The 20,580-nt window shown below is 35.4% G+C and overlaps 1 protein-coding gene across 30 annotated transcripts in view; it reads left to right on the top strand.

Moving 5' to 3' along the window:
• CEP112 (centrosomal protein 112) overlaps positions 1 to 20,580 on the top strand; it is a 555,600-nt gene that overhangs the window by 355,999 nt on the left and 179,021 nt on the right. For 2 of the 30 annotated variants that reach the window (XM_009433094.5, XM_009433093.5), the window contains exon 1: positions 7,488 to 10,098. The exons of the other annotated variants lie outside the window; for them this stretch is intronic. In XM_009433094.5, the coding sequence (XP_009431369.1) occupies positions 9,937 to 10,098 (162 nt within the window). In that variant the 5' untranslated portion in view covers positions 7,488 to 9,936. Of the gene's footprint in view, positions 1 to 7,487; positions 10,099 to 20,580 lie in introns of those variants that run through there. 30 annotated transcript variants of the gene reach the window in all.

The following is a 20,580-nucleotide window of genomic DNA, read 5'->3' as shown; positions in this document are numbered from 1 at the left end:
TTGTTTTGTAAATCCTTCCTTTTTTACTGTCTTCCTTTGCGGTTAACTGATTTTCTTTGGTAGTATGTTTTGATTCTATGCTATTTTTAGTGTATCTATTGATTCTGTGCTATTTTTAGTGTATTTACTTTGCTTTGTGGCCACCACGAGGCTTACAAAAAAATCTTTTAGTTATAAGAGGTTATTTTAAACTGATAGTGACTTAACTTTGAACACAACCAAAAGAAAAATAAGAAAAAAACTGCACTTTAACACCATCCCCTTCACCACATTTTGACTCTTTGATGCTTCAATTTGAATCTTCTTATATTGCCTCTTAGCCAATTATTGTAGTTATTATTTTAAAATAGTTTTTCTTTTAGTCTGCATGCTGAAGACATAGGGGTTTAAGTGCTTCCATTCCAGTATTAGACTATTCTGAATGTGTCTGTTTTCTTCTTTTTCCAAGTCAGTTTAATATCTTTAGATGTTTTCTTGTTACATGTTAGCATTCATTTCTTTCTTGCTGATTGAAAAACTCCCTTTAGCATTTTGTGTAAGACAGGTCTGGTGTTGATAAATAACCCCAGCTTTGATTTGTCTGGGAAAATCTTTATCTTTCCTTCATTTTTGAAGAATAGTGAAGTTGGGTATGTATTCTTAGTTGTCAGTCTCTCCTTTCCACCCCCAACCCCTAAACTTGGAATATAGCATCCTGCTCTCTTCTGGCCTTCAGGGTTTTTGTTGAGAAATCCATTGAAAGCCGTATTGGGGCTCCAGTGAATATGATATGTGTCTTTTCTCTTGCTGCTTTGAGTATTCTTTTTTTGTCTTTCATTTTTGCTAATTTGATTAGTGTGTGCCTTGGGGATTTCCCCTTTGGGTTAAATTTGATTGATTACTTCTTCCTGTGCGTGGATGGTATAATTTTTCTTGGGATTTGAGAAATTTTCAGTCATTTTTTAAAAATATGCTTTGTGGGCCTTTTTCTGTCTTGGGAATTTCTGTTATGTGGAGATTCATTCACTTGCTGATGTCCTATTAAGTCTTTTTTTTTTTTTTTTACTTTTATTTTGGGTTTGGGGGTACATGTGAAGGTTTGTTGCATAGGTAACATCATTTAGCTACTACTTACAAGTGAGAACCTGTGGTCTTTGGTTTTCTGTTCCTGTGTTAGTTTTCTAAGGATAATAGCCTCCATCTCCATCCATGTTCCCATAAAAGACATGATCTCATTCTTTTATGGCTGCATAGTATTCCATGGTATATATGTATCACATTGTCTTTATCCAGTTTGTCATTGGTGAACATTTAGCTGATTGATGTCTTTGCTATTGTGAATAGTGCTGCAGTGAACATTCATGTACATGTGTCTTTAGGGTAGAATGATTTATATTCCTTTGGGTATACACCTGGTAATGGGATTTCTGGGTTGAATGGTAGTTCTGTTTTCAACTCTTTGAGGAATGGCCATACTGCCTTCCACAATGGTTGAACTAATTTACACTCCCACAGACAGTGTATAAGTGTTCCATTTTCTCCACACCCTTGCCAGCATCTGTTATTTTCTGACTTTTTACTAATAGCCATTCTGACTGGTGTGAGATGGTATCTCATTGTTGTTTTAATTTATATTTCTCTAATGATCAGCGATATTGAGCTTTTTTTCATATGCTTGTTGCCACATGTGTGTCTTCTTTTAAGAAGTGTCTGTCCATGTCCTTTCCAACATTTTAATGGGGTAGTTTTTCTCTTGTAAATTTATTTATGTTCCTTATAGATGCTGGATATTAGACCTTTGTTACATGCATAGTTTGCAAATATTTTTTCCCATTCTGTAGATTGTGTGTTTACTCTGTTGATAGTTTCTTTTGCTGTGCAGAAGCTCTTAAGTTTCATTATAGCCCACTTGTCAACTTTTGTTTTTGTTGTGATTGCTTTTGGTGTCTTTGTCATGAAATCTTTGCCTGTTCCTATGTCCAGGATGGTAATGCTTAGATTGTCTTCCAGGGTTTTTATAGTTATAGATTTTACATTTAAGTCTTTAATTATTCTTGAGTTGATTTTTCTTTTTATTTTAAGGAAGGGATTCAGCTTCAGTCTTATGCATATGGCTAGCCAGTTATCCCAACACCATTCATTGAATAGGGAGTCTTTTCCCTGTTGCTTATTTTTGTCATCTTTGTCAAAGATCAGGTGGTTATAAATGTGTAGCCTTATTTCTGGGCTTTCTATACTGTTTCATTGGTCTATGTGTCTGTTTTTGTACCAGTACCAGGCTGTTTTTGTTAATATAGCCCTGTAGTATAGTTTGAAGTTGAGTAAGGTGATTCTTCCAGCTTTGTTCTCTTTACTTTGGATTGCTTGGGGTATTCAGGCTCTGTTTTGGTTTCATATGAATATTGAAATAGTTTTTTCTAATTGTGTGAAAAATATCACTGGCAGTTTGGTAGGTATAGCATTGAATCTATAAATTGCTTTGGCCATTTTAATGATATTGGTTCTTCCAATCCATGAGCATGGGATGTTTTTCCATTTGTTTGTGTCTTCTCTCATTTCTTCAAGCACTCTTTTGTAATTTTCATTGTAGAGACTTTTTACCTCCGTGGTTAGCTGTATTCCTAGGTATATTATGTATTTTATTCTTTTTGTGGCATTGTGAATGGATTGCTTTCTGATTGGGCTCTTGGCTTGGCTGTTGTTGGTCTACAGGAATACTAGTGATTTTAGTACATTGATTTTACATCCTAAAATTTTGCTGAAGTTTTTTATCAGCTGAAGGAGCTTTGGGGCCAAAACTGTGGGATTTTCTAGATATAGAATCACGTCTGCAAACAGAGAAAGTTTGACTTCCTCTTTTCTTATTCGGATGTCCTTTATTTCTGTCTCTTGCCTGATTGCTCTGGCTAGGACTTCCAATACTGTGGTGAATAGGAGTGGTGAGAGGGAATTCTTGTCTTGTTTTGTTTTTCAAGGGAAATGCTTCCGGCTTTTACCCGTTCAGCGTAATATTGGTGGTGGGTTTGTTATAGATGGCTCTTATTATTTTGAGGTATGGTCCTTTAATGCCTGGTTTATCGAGAGTTTTTAACATGAAGGGGTGTTGAATTTTATTGAAAGCCTTTTTTTGCATCTACTGAGATAATCATGTGGTTTTTGTCTTTAGTTCTGTTTATGTGATGAATTGCATTCATTGATTTGTGTAGGTTGAACCAACCTTGCATTCTGGGGATGACGTCTACTTGATCGTGGTGGATTAGCTTTTTGATGTGCTGCTGGATTCAGTTTGCCAGTATTTTGTTGAGGATTTTTGCAACAATGTTCATCAAGTATATTGGCCTGAAGTTTTCTTTTTTTGTTGTTTTGTCTGTTCCAGGTTTTGGTGTCAGGATGGTGCTGGCCTCATAGAATGCGTTGGGGAGGAGTCCCTCCTCCTCAATTTTTTGAAATAGTTTCAGTAGGAATGGTAGCAGCTCTTCTGTGTACATCTGGTAGAATTTGGCTGTCAATCCATCAGGCCCTGGAGTTTTTTTGTTTGTTAGGCTATTTATTACTGATTCAGTTTTGGAGTTTGTTATTGGTCTGTTCATGAAATAAATTTCTTCCTTGTTTAGCCTTGGCAGGATGTATGTGTCCAGGAATTAATCCATCTCTTCTAGGTGTTCTAGTTTGTATGCATAGGGGTGTTCATAGGAGTTTCTGATGGTTATTTTTATTTCTGTGGGGTCAGTGGTAACATTCCCATAGTCATTTCTAATTGTGTTTATTTGGATCTTCTCTCTTTCTTCTTTATTAGTTTAGCTAGTGGCCTATCTGTCTTTTTAGTTTTTTTTTTTTTTTTCCAAAAAACAAACTCCTGGATTCATTGATCTTTTGAATGGCTTTTTGTGTCTCAGTTTCCTTCATTTCAGCTCTCGTTTTGGTTATTTCTTCTCTTCTGCTAGCTTTGAGGTTGATTTGTTCTTCTCTAAGTCTTTCAGTTGTGATGTTAGGTTGTTAATTTGAGATTTTTCCAACTTTTTGATGTGGATATTTAGTGCTCTGTATAATTTCCCCCTTAACACTGCCTTAGCTATGTCCCAGAGATTCTGGTATGTTGTATCTTTGTTTTCATTAGTTTTAAAGAACTTCCTGATTTCTGCCTTAATTTCATTGTTTACCCAAAAGTCATTCAGGAGCATGTTGTTTAATTTCCATGTAATTACATGATTTTGAATGATATTCTTAGTCTTGCCTTCTATTTTTATTACACTGTGGTACAAGAGTGTGTTTGGTATGATTTCGGTTCTTTTGCCTTTGCTGAAGATTGTTTTTTGTCCAATTATGTGATCAATTTTAGAGTATGTTCTATGTGGCAATGAGATGAATGTATATTCTGTTGTTTTCCCTATAAATCTTGTAAGCTTTCTTCACTCATTTTCTTTTTCCTTTTTCCTTCTGTGAGTAATTTTATATGTTCTGTCTTTAGGCTCACTAATTCTTTCCTATGTTTTGTCAAGTCTGCTGTTGAAACTTTCAAAAGAGTTTTTCAGTTCTATTATTGTATTATCTTTTCTAAGATTTCTATTTGGTTTTTTATTTATTTCAATTTCCTTGTCAAATTTCTCACTTTGTTCCCGGATTGTTTTCCAAATTTCTTTTAGTTTTCTATCCATGTTTGCTTGTGATTTTCTGAAATTTGTTTTTTTGTTTTTTTGTTTTTTTGTTTTTTTTTTTTTTGAGAAGGAGTCTCACTCTGTCGCCCAGGCTGGAGTGCAGTGGCGCGATCTCGGCTCACTGCAAGCTCCGCCTCCTGGGTTCTGACCATTCTCCTGCCTCAGCCTCCTGAGTAGCTGGGACTACAGGTGCCCGCCACCATGCCCAGCTAATTTTTTGTATTTTTAGTAGAGACGGGGTTTCACTGTGTTAGCCAGGATGGTCTCGATGTCCTGACCTCGTGATCCACCCGCCTCAGCCTCCCAAAGTGCTGGGATTACAGGCATGAGCCACTGCGCCTGGCCTGATTTTCTGAAATTCTTTGAAAGTATTATTCTGAATTCTCTGATATTTCACAGTTTGTCAGCTCTTCTGAGTCTATTGGTAGTTTCTTTCGGTGGTGTCATATTCCCCTGAGTTTTCACAATCCTTGCATCTTTATGTTGGTGGCTGCACATTTGAGGAGACATCCACTTTCTCTATTTTATGCACGTATTCTTTGGTGGTATCAGACCTTTACTACTTAGCATTAGAAGTTAAATGCTGGCCTGTTGTTACTTCTCATTCTGGGGAAGACTTATAGTGAGCATTAGAACTAAAACATTGCAGTGGAACAAACTCATTGCCCTGCCAATTTTTTCTGGTCTGGGGAAGATTTATAGTTGACTCCAGAACTTAAATGCTTCTCTGAAACAAAATCACTGCCTGCCACTGTTTTCTGGTCTGGGGAAGACTTATAGTGAGCATTGGAAGTTAAACATTGCCTTTGAACTACCTTGCTGACCTGCCATTGTTTCCTAGTGTAAGGAAGACTTAAGCAGGCACCAGAACTTAATCTTAACCTTTTAGTTGTTTCTGGGTCAGGTCAAGGCTCCATAGAGCAGTTGGGGTTTGTGGAAAAATCTAGCCAGGAATTCGAGCCTTCCCACAGATTCTGCCCCACTGCTGCAATACAGCAGCAACCAGTCTCTTTAATATGGCTTCCTCACTGATTGAAGTACAGAGTAGCTGCCAAGATCCATGCACTAGTTCAAGTAATCAGTGCCGGCTGTTTGTCCCCAGTTCACCCCAGTTTGGTTCAGTATTCCTGGCATTCCCATTAGTTCCTGTGGGACAAGACCAGAATGGTCTTCCTGTGAAGATTCCCAGACTGTGGAGGAGATCTAATGTCTACAACCTCTTACCTTGGAAACTGAATCTAGAGAAATTTTGTGTGAGGGACATTATGATGGCTTGTGGGAGAGGGCAGCATAGTCCAACATGAATATTTCTCTTACCAGTCATGGCTTCTCTTGATTCTGGGGGCCCAGGGAGTTTCTCTGCTTTCCTCCAAGTTCTGGTGAACTCAGGATGGTATTCTTGTCTTTGGATAGTTTTTAGTTATATTTTTTGGCAGGAGTGATGCCAGACAATCTATTCCACCATCTTGCTGATGCCACTCCCAGTCTTTGCCTGTGTAAATCTTTTGATCCTTTCAACTTCATGGCTAAGTTTGTAATAGCCTAATTGGACAGTGCATCTGTTTTTTATAACACTAAAGTTAATAAAATGAAAAAATATATTTTACTGGGATCTTTATCAGTGATGAAATGATTACAAATAAGAACAGAAATAATTACTTATGGTACTACTTTGATATCTTACCATTAATAGGGTGTCTGTACATTTTAATTTGACCAAAACATTCTCACTTTTACCTGTTGTCCCAGTATCTTGTGTGACTTAGCATTTCCTGCTATCCCTTTCACTGTTAAATATGTCCCAGCTTTCATGCTAAGTTGAGTACTTTTTATGTAAACGATGTACCTTTTCTTTTTTTGTTTTCTGTACTTTAATTATTGAATATCATTGTAGTCACTATATATATTTTAAATGAGTGCTTTTTTGACAGTAATACCAAATTTAGCTTATAGATAGCTAGACTGTAATTATTTTAATATTCCAAGCAGCCTTTCTGATGTTTATTCCACACCACATCAACATTTCGAATAGCATTTTATGCACTTAGAACCAAACTTATTTTCTCTTTATTAAGAGACTCAGGGATGTTGGGATAAAGGGACAGAGTCTCTTATTTCACACTCCCGCCTCCTATGTTTAGACCTTCTTTGAGGGGAGGACAATAGAATGAACTGATGGGCATAAAGCTGCATAGATATATTATGGGTCTAGTATAGTGGAAGGGTTCTGTGTTGAGAGTCAGGTCTGGTTCTAACTCATATTCATAATGGAAAAAAAAAATTCTCTATGGGCCTTGTTTGCCTGATCCAGCTTTGTGCAGATTAAATAAATTAAAAATTGAAAGTGGTTGAGTAATTTAACTAAATTGAATACATTATGAGACATGGTAAAAAAATAAATAGAAAGTACATGACCACTAAAACTGCAGTTGGCTTAAATAAACCTCTTCATTCTCAAAAGTAATAAAGAAAATGCTAATTAAGACATACTATTTTTTAATATATTGAAAAAGTAAATTAGTTTAAATATTACCAAGCGTAATTTTAAATTAATAATACCAAGATGCCTAGGGTGCAGTGAATAAACACTCTAAAATGCTATTGTTGAGAATATAAATTGGTACAACCTTCCTGAAAGCCTTTGGTTATCTATACTGTGAACCTTAAAAATATCCCTATCTTTTGACCTAGTAATCTATTCCTTAGTTAGCATAACATCAGTGTCAAAACTGAAAAAAAAAACTCTCTAAAAACATATTAATCTCACTTTTGAATATTGTAAAAAACTAAATATTAAGCAGGAGAATCTAGTAGCATATTTAAAATATTGTACATCATAATCACATGGATTTTATTCCAGGAATGCAAAGATGGTTTGATATTAGGAGCACTATTATTAATAATATAAATTACTATACTGATAAATCAAAAAAGAAAAATTATTTGTGATCCTTTATATACTAGTTAGAGTAAGCCTAAGTTGCTGTAAGAGGGAACCCCATAATGCAGTGGAGAAATTAAATAAGAAAGTTTATTTCTGTTTTGCGTAAGAATCCAGATGTATTAGGATGGCCCAGGGCTAGGATCAAATGGTACTCTTTCATGAGGTCACTTAGGAACCTAGGCTGACTAGTGAGATTCCTCAGTCATCCTCAACATACTGTCTCCATCTCTGCTTTAAAGGCTGCTCTTCTGATGGACACCATTTCTTAACCAGCAGGAAGAGAGGAAAAAGATGAGGAAGACAAATATTTCCTTTTAGGGAATTGCCATGAAAGTTGTGCATATCATTCTGACATTTTACTGGAGAAAACAGTCCCAGGGGCACACCTGGGGAAGCAGGGACCTATTTGCATGCACTGTGCTAAAAGTTGCAGGGAGACTATTTTGAAAAGAAATGAAGAACAGGTACTGGGGAACAGTTAACAGACTAATGGCACACACTCATTGCTTTCAGCATTTTGTGCTTAATTTTTGTACAATGGCCCTAGGCACTTAGGATATAGCAGTGAGCAAAATGGCATATATTCCTGTCCCCTCAGAGCTCATTCTAGTAGGAGAGATACATTGTTAGCCATGAACATGCTGCATAAGTAACTTATATAGAATTTTTTTAAGTGTCAAAGTGCTATTGAAAAGGAAATGATAGAGAAGATTCAGGGAGACTCTCGAGTACCAGGGCTGGTACCATTTATATAGTGTGGCCAAAGCTGGCTTCATCAAGAAGGTAACATTCAAACAAATTTGAAGGAGTCGAGTGAGGCATGTTGATATTTGGAGGAAGAAATTGCTGATAGAAGGAAGAGCTGAGCTAGTGCAGAGACCCTAATGCAAGAGCATGGCTGGCATTGCTAGAGGACTTAAGGAAGCCAGTGTGACGAGAACATAGTGGACATGGGGGAGTTGGAAAAGACATTAGAGGCATTCCAAGGCCTGGTCATGTAGGGCCTTTGAGGCTGTTCCAATGACTTTGACTTTAACTCTGAGTAATGAGAGAGTAAGAGGGTATTATGCCATGAAGGGACATGACCTGACTTAGGCTTTAAAAGATCATTCTAGCTGCATGAGAACAAAGGTGGGAAACCAATGAGAAGGCAACTTTGGTAATCCAGATGAGAGGAAATGATGGTGGCTTAGACCAGAGTGGTAGCTGGGGAGGTGATCATATTCTGGATATATTTTTAAAATATACTTTAAGTAAGAGTAAATATGATTTTCTGATGGATTTGATAGGGGGCATGAGAGCAAGAAAGTAAGCCATAGATAAGCTTCATGTATTAGTCAGGGTTCTCTAGAGGGACAGAACTAATAGGATAGATGTATATATGAAGGGGAGTTTATTAAGGAGTATTGACTCACAAGGTGAAGTCCCACAATGGGCCTGTGGCAAGCTGAGGAGCAGGGAAGCCAGTCCAAGTCCTAAAACCTCAAAAGTAGGGAAGCCAACAGTGCAGCCTTCAGTCTGTGGCTGAAGACCTGAGAGCCCCTGGCAAGCCAGTGGTGTAAGTCCAAGACTCCAAAAGCTGAAGAACTTGGAGTCTGATGTTCAAGGGCAGGAAGCATCCAGCATGGCAGAAAGATGAAGGCCAGAAGACTCAGCAGGTCTGCTCTTTCCACCTTCTTCTGCCTGCTTTATTCTGTCCATGCAGGCAGCTGATTAGATGGTGCCCACCCAGATTGAGGGTTGGTCTGCCTCTCCCAGTCCACTGACTCAAATGTTAATCTCCTTTGCCAACACCCTCACAGACACACCCAGGGACAATACTTGGCATCCTTCATTCCAGTCAAGTTGACACTCAGTATTAATCATCATACTTACACACAGGAAAACATGGAAAAAATATGCTAGTTCATTTCTCTGTGAGATGGGATATGTGAATTTTGAATTGTATTTTTCTGTATTTCGAAATGTTCTCTATTATGCACTTTGTAAGCTGAACAGTCATACTGTTGCCTTGTCCCTAAGTCCTAGGGCATCTTTAGCCTGCTTCCTATTTTCTGCCCCTGGGAGACCAGAATCACAAAGAGGGTGTGCTGGCCCTTTAGCCCTGGCATCACATTAGCTGACATCAGGAACTGAGCCAGGTAGTGTGGTTGTGATGTCACTATCTCACCTCACCCCCACCTAAGAGATTGTGGTGGGGAATCTCAGACACTCTAACCCTCTGGGCCCAAGTCACCTTTCTATCAGGGGAGGGAGGCTGTGCTCTCACTGGCTTCTTGTTAGAAGTTCTGCCTGCCCTACAGCCTGCACTGAGGGCTCTCATCACTGCTTCTGAGATCTTAATGGGGGTCAACGAAGATGTGGGCTTCTCTGAGTTTAGACCATCCATCTGCCGAGGAAAACCAAGCCCCGAGACTGATAGAGATGAGAGAAGAGAATGGTAATGTCCCCAAGACAGAGCAGGCAGGAAGTTTGAAGCCTCTGAGGGATACAGGAAAATCTAACCTCAAAGAGAAGAAGGTAAGAACAAGACAACCTCTGTCCTCCTGACATAGGGATCTTGCTGAAAAAATAAATCTCATTGCTGAGCTGAGTTAGGCATTGGTAATTCATCTCAAGGAGATGAATTTTGATAGGGCAGGGATGATGGAACAAACTGCAATCACATTGAACAGAAATAAGGGCCATCATCTAGATATGCTGGACTGCATGCCCTGGGAAATGCAGGGAGGTGTCTGACATCTGGGGGCAACAGGCAGAATCTGGCAGAACTTTCTGGAAGAGGTAGATTGTGAGCTAATGGCATTTTCTCCCTTGCTCAAAAACTTACAAAGTGCTGTAGCCCAAGAAAAAGTGAAGTTGCCACAGCTTCCTAGTTGTCTGGCCAAAGATTTGCATAATTTCATTTCCCCTCGGTACCTTTCATTGTTTTTCTTTCTTATGTATTTATTTTAATTAATTAATTTTAAGTTATGATAACTATTTTTTTACTGTACAGTTCAGTGGTGTTAAGTACATTTAAATTGTTGTGCAACCATCACCACGATCCGTCTCGAGAATTTTTTTTTATTTTGTAAAACTAAACCTGTGCCCACTGAACAGTAACTCCCATTTTCTCTCCCTCTAGCCCCTGGCAAGCATCATTTACTTCCTGTCTATATGTATTTGATGCTCTAGGGCAGGGGTCCCCAGCCCCTGGGCTGCAGACCCATACCTGTCTGTGGCCTGTTAGGAACCAGGCTGCACAGCAGGAGGTGAGTGGCAGGTGAGCTACTTCCTGATGATCTGAGGTGGAACTGTTTCATCCCAAAACCATCCTTCTACCCTCATCCTGTGGAAATGTCGTCTTCCATGAAACCTGCACCAAAAAGGCTGGGGACCATTGCTCTAGGGTACCTGATATGAATGGAATTATATAGTAGTAGTTCTTTTATGACTGACTTATTTCACTTACCATAATGTCTTCAAGTTCATCCACATTGTAGCATGTGTCAGAATTTCCTGTTTTGTTCAAAATGAATAATATTCCATTGTATGTGTATACCACATTTTGTTCATCCATTCATCTGCCGATGGACAGACAGTTGGGTTGCTTCTACCTTTTGACTGTTATGAATAATGTTTTTGTGAACATGGATGTGTAAATATCTGTTCTAGTTTCTGCTTTCAGTTCTTTGGGGTATATACTCAGAAGTAGGAATTGGTCGATATAATTCTGTTTTTAATTTTTCAGGGAACTGCCATATATTTTCCATGGCATCTGCATCATTTTACATTCCCATCGGCAGTGCACAAGGGTTCCAGTTTCTCCACATGATTGCCAACACTGTTTATAATAACCATTGTAATGGGTGTGAATTGATGTCTTCTACCTTTCTTAACTGTCTCTCCCACCACAGATAACAGTCAGTGCTGTACCCACTCCCAGACAACTCTGTTTTCCATAAATAGGCTGTAAACAATCTCCCTTTGTGGCTTCACACACATTTTCCCCTCTGCCTGGAAGACTTGGTAACTCATCTTTCTTCCTCAAAGATGTCCCTGCCTTCCTCCTTTCCACACCAACTCAGAAGCAGTCAAGCTCTTTCTTGTATTCCTCTAACTCTTCATTTATTCCTCTTTTTAAAACAAATATAACTTATATAGGTTATGTGCAGTTCTGCAAGTTTTGACAAACCATCACCACATCAAGATGAAGAACAGTTCCATCACCTCAAACATTTCTCCAGACCTTTGTCATCAGCCCCACTTCTTTTCTCATGTCCCAGCTCCTAGTAATCACTCATCTATTTTCTGTGACCATAGGTTCTCCTTTTCTGGAATGTCATGTAAATATTCAGTAGGTAGCTTTTTGAGTCTGGCTTCTTTCCCTTTGCATAATGCATTAGAGATTCACTCATGTTGTTGTGTGTCACTGTAATCTGTTCCTTTTTATTGCTTAGTAGTATTCCATTGTATGGGAGTACAAAACTTATCCATTCTCCAGCTGGGAAATATCTGGGTTGGTAAGCATTCACATAAAGATTTTGTGTGAATATGCCCTTTAATTTAACTTGAGTAAATAGAAAGAAATGAGATTGTTGAGCTTTATGTTAAGTATATTTTTAAATTTTATTAGAAACTGCCAGACTGTTTCCCAAAGTAGCTACATAATTTTGCACTCCCACCAGCAGTGTATGAGAGTTCCAGTTAGGTTGCACCCTTCATATTGTGGAGTTAATAATGTTATTTTAGTCATCCAAATACACATTTCTTACCATTCATGCATTTCCCTAATGACTAATAATGTTGAGCACCTTTTCCTGTGTATATTTTGTCATCTGAATATCTTTTTTGGTGAAGTATCTATTGAAATCTTTTTCTGATTTTTTATTGCTATTTTCTAATTATTAAATTTTGAGAGTTATTTATGTGTTCTGGATTCAAGTTGTTTATAAGATATGTGATTTGCAAACACTTTCTCCCAAATCAAAGAGCAGAGATTCTTAATTTTTATGAAGTCTGACTTACCAGTTTACTCTTTTATAGATCATGTTTTTGGTGTTGTGTATAAAAAATCTTTGCCTGACTTAAGGTCACAAAGCTTTTCTCCTGTTTTCTTCTAGAATTTTACAGTTTCAGGTTTTATTTTTTGGTCTGTGGTCCATTTTGAGTAGATTTTTGTGGATGGTGCAATGTATGGATTAAGATTCAATTGTTTCTGTATTGTTTGTTGAAAAGACTATCCTTTCTCCATTGAATTGCCTTTGCAGCTTTGTTGAAAATCATTTGACCACATATATGTGGCCTACTAGTGGACTTTCTGTTTTTCTTCTATTGATCTATATGTCTATCCTTTTACAATGCCACACTATCTTGATTACTGTAGCTTTTATAGTCAGTCTTAGAGATAGGTAGTATAAGTTGTCCAACACTGATCTTTTTCAAGATTGTTTTGCCTATGATGGTTTCTTTGTTTTTCTTAGAATCAGCATAATGAATTCTACACAAAATCCTACTGAGATATTTTTAAAATTTGTGTTTAATCTACATTAAGGTTGAAATCTTAATGAAATTGAGTTTTCTGATCCATGACCATGGAAGATCTTACCATTTATTTAGGTTTTCTTTAATTTCTTTCATCAGCATTTATAGTTTTCAGCATCTAGAGGTTGCACATATTTTGTTAGATGATATTGAATCATGATTTTATCTTCAATTCCCAATTGTTCTTTGCTAATATATAAATATAATAGATGTTTTAATGTTGATATTATACAGTGTGACCTTTCTAAACTCATTTATTAATTCTAGTCACTATTTTTGGTAGATTCCTTGGAATTTTTCTACATATATAATTAGCCGAATACCTGTTTCTTAATAGTTTTCCCTATGAAGGATTAATTTTAATTATGCCACATATGTCAACATATTTTATTTTTCACAGTGGTATATGTTATTAATAAACTGGTGAATTTTGGAAAATGACTCCTCAAAACAAATCTAACCTATGAAGAATCAAATGTACCAGGGAAAATACATGAGCATTTGTAATTTTTCAGTTTATAATCTGTCTTCTGTGTCTGTAGGTTCTGTACTCATGGGTTCAACCAACCGTGGATCAAAAATGTTTTTAAAAATATAAAAATAACAATATAACAATAAAAAGTAATACAAATGTAAAAACAATACAGTATAACAACCACTTACATAGCATTTACATTGTGTTAGGTATTTCAAATACTCTAGAGATGTTTTACAGTATACAAGAGAATGTTGATAGTTATATGCAAATACTCTGCCATTTTGTTTAAAGGTGCTGAGTATCTTTGGATTTTGGTATCACTGGAGTCCTGGAACCAATCCCCTGTGGGTACCTAAGGAAGACTGTACTTTGTTGTGTCCTACGCCATACATCTGATTTTTTTTTTATAACAACAATATAAACCAACATGGATAGGAAAAGTGATCTATGTTTTTAAATACCTATTTTTAAGATACAAATTATTCTTCATCCTAACTCGCTGTAGTAATCATTCTTTTAAAAATAAAATGATATAGAAATATTTTAAAATAATATTATATATGCATGTATGCTAAATATTCCATTGAATTGGGAATTTTGACTACTTAAATATTTTAAAAATTTTGCAAATCATTTCTTTTTCAATATCAGACCAAAATATATTTTTCCCCACACATATTTTTTAAATTGGTTTTAAAAAAGCTTTTTAAAGCATTGTTTGTGATACCTTCTTAGTGAATTAGTGACATTTTAAATGTTTTTTTAAAGAAACAATATTAGGCCAGGCACGGTGGCTCATGCCTGTAATCCCAGCACTTTGGGAGGCTGAAGTGGGTGGATCACCTGAAGTCAGGAGTTCAAGAACAGCCTGGCCAACATGGCGAAACCTCATCTCTACTAAAAATACAAAAATTAGCCGGGTGTGGTGGCACATGCCTGTAATCCCAGCTACTCAGGAGGCTGAGGGAGGAGAATTGCTTGAACCTGGGAAACAGAGGTTGTGGTAAGCCGAGATCGCACCACTGTGCTCCAGCCTGGGCGACAGAGCAAGACTCCATCTCAGAAGAAAAAAAAAAAAAAAAATATATATATATATATATATAAAATATATATATATTATATATATATTATTATATATATATAAGTTTAATAATTTGATAATTTTTTAAGTATTGGAAGCCCCAGATTGTGTAGAAAATCCCGTTAAGTTCCATGCTTTATATTCCCCTTGAACAGATTTTATTTCCTTTAATTGGTTGGTTACATCAGTAGAGTATATTTTGAACTTTATGTTCTACATATATGTATATATATACACATAGTATAATATAAACAAGCCTGAAATAGATGCCAAAAAGAGTCACTAATATACAAACACATACATATTTCCACAATTTAGAGTACACTAATCAATTTCAGTAATTACATAGCCTGTATCACTGCACTTATGGCTAAAAACACTGGTTACCCAGCCAGGTGTAGAGCATTGTACAACATTTTTTGTTTTTTTTTTCAGAATGTATTACAAATTATTATTTAAAAAAAGAGCTACATTTTAAGTGTGTGCAGATGTGAGTTTTGGCTTACATAACTGTTTTTAATATTCATCTATGGTATTTTCTTGGCAAAGAAAATGGACATTTGTTCCCATTGCATGACTTTAACAGATCAGTAGACATCCTAGGAATACTCTAAGGAAGCAACCCCGGGTCGTGGAAAATATCTCATCAAACATCAGTATCTTTGAATCTTATTTGTGACAATTGCTTATGTTATTGTACATTTCATATTAATATTGAATGAGGAATTCTAACAGTTTTCAATGACCTTTTAAAGATTTATAATTTAGGCCTATATTTCTATAAATTTAGGCCTGTTATTTCTATGGATTCTGGTGTTTATTCAACCCCAACTACCTTATGAAGTTGAAGGAAGTATCATACATTTTACATTTTAGAGACTTCCTGAGAATAAGAAATTATCAGAATTGCCATACTTAGATTATAGCGAATGGCCCATTCAGTCCTGTATTTGATGTCTGATTTCACAGAGAGGCTGTAAAATGGATGACGTGAACTTACAAATCTCTAGTTTCCTTAAATAATTTATGAGTGAATGAGTCAACATGTATTTAACAAGCATTTACTGTATATTTAGGTCAGTGCTGGGGAAAATCATGAAAAGACATGTAACTTTGTCACTGCATTCTGGGAGCTTTTCTTATTGCAGTGACAATGAGAAATACAGGTAAAAAAAGAACTAGAAAACTATCTAGTCATGCATGGTAAACTTCTACTTTAGGGTACAATGCTGGGAGATCTGAGGTCTGTAGGAATCGGGATCTTTTATGGAAGAGAGACAATATTTGAATTGGCACTAGATATGAAGAATTTTCTGAGGCAGTCAAAGGGGATAACACGAGGAAGCTATGAGCTTAGGAAAAATCGGAAGAATGTCAGACAGTAATTGTTTATGAAAATCCCACTTATTTTAAAAAGATTGAAGATGCCTTTTTAACATTTTTGTTTTTAAACTTTTATTTACACTTACTGAAATGTTACAAAAATAGTACAGGGAATTGCCATATGTCCTTCACCCAGCTTCCCCTAATGTTAACATCTTATTTATCTATAGTACAATTGCCAAAACCAGGAAATTAACAGTGGCACAATCTATTAAATAACTACAAATCTTATTTTAATTTCACTAGCTTTTCCATTAAAGTCCTTTCTTCTTGTTGTTCTAGGACCCAATGCAGGATCTCACAGTGCATTTAGTTGTTATATCTCTTTATTCTCCTTCAATCTATGACACCTCCCCTGTCTTTCCTTATCTTTCATGACTTTGACGCTTTTGAAGTGTACTAGCTGCTGGTTATTTTGTAGAATTTTCTCACTTTGTTTATGATTAGATTGAGCTTATGCATTTCTGGCAAGAATAATGCAGAAGTGATATTGTGCCTTTCTCAGATGCATTATATCAAAGGATGCATGGTATCAAAATATCTTGTTATTGGTGATGCAAACATTGATCACTTTTTAAAGATGGTATCTGCCAGGTTTCTGTGCTGTAAAATTAATCAATTTTCATTTCTAAGAGGTAAAATATCTTGGGAGACATAGTTTGAGACTATGCACATATTCTTAGACTTTTGTTCACTAATTTTGTCTGAACCATTGGTGAATCTTACCTGAAATAATTACCTGTTCTTTTACTCACAGTTACTTTGAAGTTTTGTCATTTTTCTAGCTTTAAGTTATGCTGAGGGTGTGGGGTTTTTTATTTTTATTTTTATTGTTTCATATCATTAGGAGAGAAAATATTGGAAGCTCAAGGTTGCTTTTAAAATGTAAGATTCTTTTAAAGTAAGGAATCACATCTAACAGAAAATAAAAGAAAAAATAAGGTGAGGCTAGTGGTAGTGTTCATGAAAACACAACACACTCTAAGCGTTGGATAAATTCTGCTGAAGGACCTATATTTGACTCCACATTTTTCAGTAGCAAATGTCAATTTATAAAAAGCATCACAATTAAAACAAGATTCAGTGCAATAAACTTTTAAAAGTCATTATTTCAAAAATTAGTGGATTGAAATCTTTAGAGAAAAAATTACAAGAGATTCTCACCAAGAGGACAAGTGTAATATGGTTAATTAACATCTTCAGCAACATCCTCATGAAACATATTTTTTCCCTTAGAATGGAGGTGTAATAGGTATTATTTTGATTTTAACTTTTCTGAAAATAGAGTGACTATTAGTGTGAGACATAATGTATTAAAAGTCAATCTGAACACCAGAAGTTCTTTAAGAAGTCACAAACTGTATTGTTTTGTGAAATCATTTTGTGATTAAACAAATTAATGAGCAGATAGTATTTACTTGAGCAAAAATTGAATTCCTGCTATTTGAATGCTGCTGTGTTAAATAACCAAAACCCTGTTATAGAGTATTTTTTTCTGAAGTAGAAATCATTTAGTCTCAGACCATCTAAGGGGGTCCCCAAATAACCTTATTACAAGATAGTTTTATAATACTAAACTTGAGGAGAAAGTTATCACAAAATTGAGACTTGCCAAGAATGTGCCTTATTTGTTGTAATTTTTGAAAGATTTTTGCTTCAGGTTTTGCTTCTGATTATCATTCACTGGAACTGAATCCTGAAGAAGGATGGTGGGGGAGTAGTAAGGAAGGGGCTGAGATATTATTTGCTGATGGTGCTATCTTTTGCTAGTTTTCTATTTCTAAAGAGCTAAAAATATTGAAGATTTTGATATCTTAAAATATGTGGCTTTTGGTGTTCTGCAACGAGGGCTTTGTTATTTTAACAAAAAGTTTTTAAAAACTCTTTTCATGGTAGTTAGGTAAAGGGCTGCCTACCTGAGGAAAGCAAAGTAAATATATTTGTATATTTAGAACCACTTCAAGTGAAAGAAAAATGTGTAATTACTTCCTTCACTGTAAGTCATATTGATATCTGACCCTCTGGGTTACTTTGTAAATTGCTGCAAGACCAGTTTAGTTCAGTTAAACTTCATGTTCAAGTTTAGCATTTATTGAGTAATGACAGTGTAAACTGGGCAGCGTGTTAAGTGTTGACAATAAGAAGAAGAAATGGCGTCATAATTGATCAGGACCTAATGGATGAAAATATATTTTAACACAGGTTTTTAAAAAAATACGAATTAGTTTATTTCACATAAAATATAGCTAAGAATAAAATAACCCCAACATAGTAGCTCAAATTAAATAAAAAGCTTACCTGGGGTAAGCAAATTACGTTTGTCAGGCTCTGTAGAATTTCCATGTTATCTGCATTTACTAGGTTATAAGCTGAAAATAAAATACTATAAAAGTTTCCAGAGTGGTGTTTCAGCATGATTTTTAACTGCTCTGTACCATCTTTTTAAAATATGCCTCATATGGCCAAGGAATTAGACAGCACTTTGATAAAAAATCCAGATGTTGGAATTGGTTTATTTTTGAAGTACCCTGTGAGATCTAATGAATAGAGCCAAAACAAAATTTGTCCAATTTTTATAAACCTAATTGTTATTGTTCAAGAAGCTAGAAATAAATAGGACAGTTTTTGAAAGACAATTTTTGGAGAAATCAGATTTTTAAAAATCACAGGAACAGGAACTTGCATGAACATGAAGGGAATCTGATTTTTGCTTTGATCTGATCTTGCAAGAAGGAAAGAAGAAAGTTATTTAGGAAATGATTTTGTAATCTTTCTCCGTTAAATAGCTATTGGTTGTTTCAGTCCCATATTTTAGCACCTGTTTTGAAATGTTTTTAACTAGACAGTACTTTGATTTTGTTCTCATAACCTAAATGGTTTAATTAACCACCAAATTAAATGAAGAACATTAGTCAATATGCTGAATATCTATGTTTGTTAAATAATAAGTAGCAATCTCCTTATACCTGGGTTTTAAAAATAGCCCTTAATATTATACTTCATTTAAAATTAATTTTGTATAATATATACCTATATAAATCATCACTCATATTGTTTGTTCACACACAAAATATTTTTAAGTGAGGCAGGAAAAAACAAAGGTATGTAACATTTTAGTTTTTGCTTTCACAGATACTTATTTGGCAATCTCTGTATGCAAGTAACTGCTAGCATTTGCTGGAAGAAAGAATTATAAGCAACTGCCTCCACAATGTTTTTATGGAATTAGTTTAGGAATAATGAATAAACAAGTGCATTTTATACCAGGTGACTTCACCAGTGAATTCTACCAAACATTTTAGAAAGAAATAATGCCATTTCAACACAAACTGTTTCAGAAAATAAAAGAGAAACATTTTCCAAGTCACCTTATGAACTTATCATTATCCTGATAACAAAACTAGATATTAATATTGCAAGAGAAAAAGAACTACAGACTACAGACACACACAAAAAACCACTTAACAAAATATTAGCCAATCAAATCCATCAATATATAAAAAGGATAGCACATCAAGGTCAGGTAGGGTTTATCTCAGGAATGCCGAGTTGGTTCAAAATTTTTAAAAAATCAATGTAATTCACTATATTAAGACTAAAAAAGAAAAATCATATTATATCAGTAGATGTAGAAAAAGCATTAAAAGTTTAACACCTATTCAAAGAGCCAATAAAGAACAGATGGCATAAGAATGATACAAAAGACTTTGGGGACTCAGGAGAAAAAGGTGGGAAGGGGGTGGGGGATAAAAGACTACAAATTGGGTGCAGTGTATACTGCTCAGGTGATGGGTGCACCAGAATCTCACAGATCACCACTAAAGAACTTATTCATGTAACCAAACACCACCTGTTCCCCAATAACCTATGGGAATAAAAAATTAAAAAATTTTTTAAAAAACAACTTAGACTGTAGTGATGGTTGTACAACTTTGTGAGTATACCAAAACTACTGAATTGGACATTTTAATGGGTGATTTTTATGGTATGTGATTTATATTTCAACAAAAATGTTTTTTAAAAACTTTTTTAAAAAGAAAAGACGCCAGAAAAAGAAAAACCAACAACTAAAATCATACTTAATGATGACAGACCATATTATTTTTTCCCAAGATTGGTAACAAGGAAAAGACATCTACTGTTACCACTTCTATTCACTTTATACTGGAGGTCCTAGGAAGTGCAACAAGGCAAGAAAAAGAAATAAAAGGCATACAAATCAGAAAGGAAGAAGTAAAACTGTCTATTTGCAGACATGTCATCTACATGAGATAAAAGGAATCTGCAAAAATACAAAACTACAAGAACCAATAACTAAAGTTAGCAAGGTCACGGTGTACCAAGTCCATATGCAAAATCAGTTATATTTTTATGTATTTGCAATGAATGTTGGAAATTGAATTTTTTAAAATCAGCCATTTACAACATCATCACAAATATGAAATACTTGTTTAACAGGATATATCCAAGATCTGTGTGCTGACAACTAAACTTTTGTGGCATAAAGTAAAGATGTAATTAAATGGAAGGAAAT

Source organism: Pan troglodytes, chromosome 19 (assembly GCF_028858775.2).
Source record: "Pan troglodytes isolate AG18354 chromosome 19, NHGRI_mPanTro3-v2.0_pri, whole genome shotgun sequence".
Lineage (NCBI taxonomy): Eukaryota > Metazoa > Chordata > Mammalia > Primates > Hominidae > Pan > Pan troglodytes.
The sequence above is the reverse complement of the archived record's forward strand: the minus strand, read 5'-3'. Positions and strand labels throughout refer to the sequence as shown.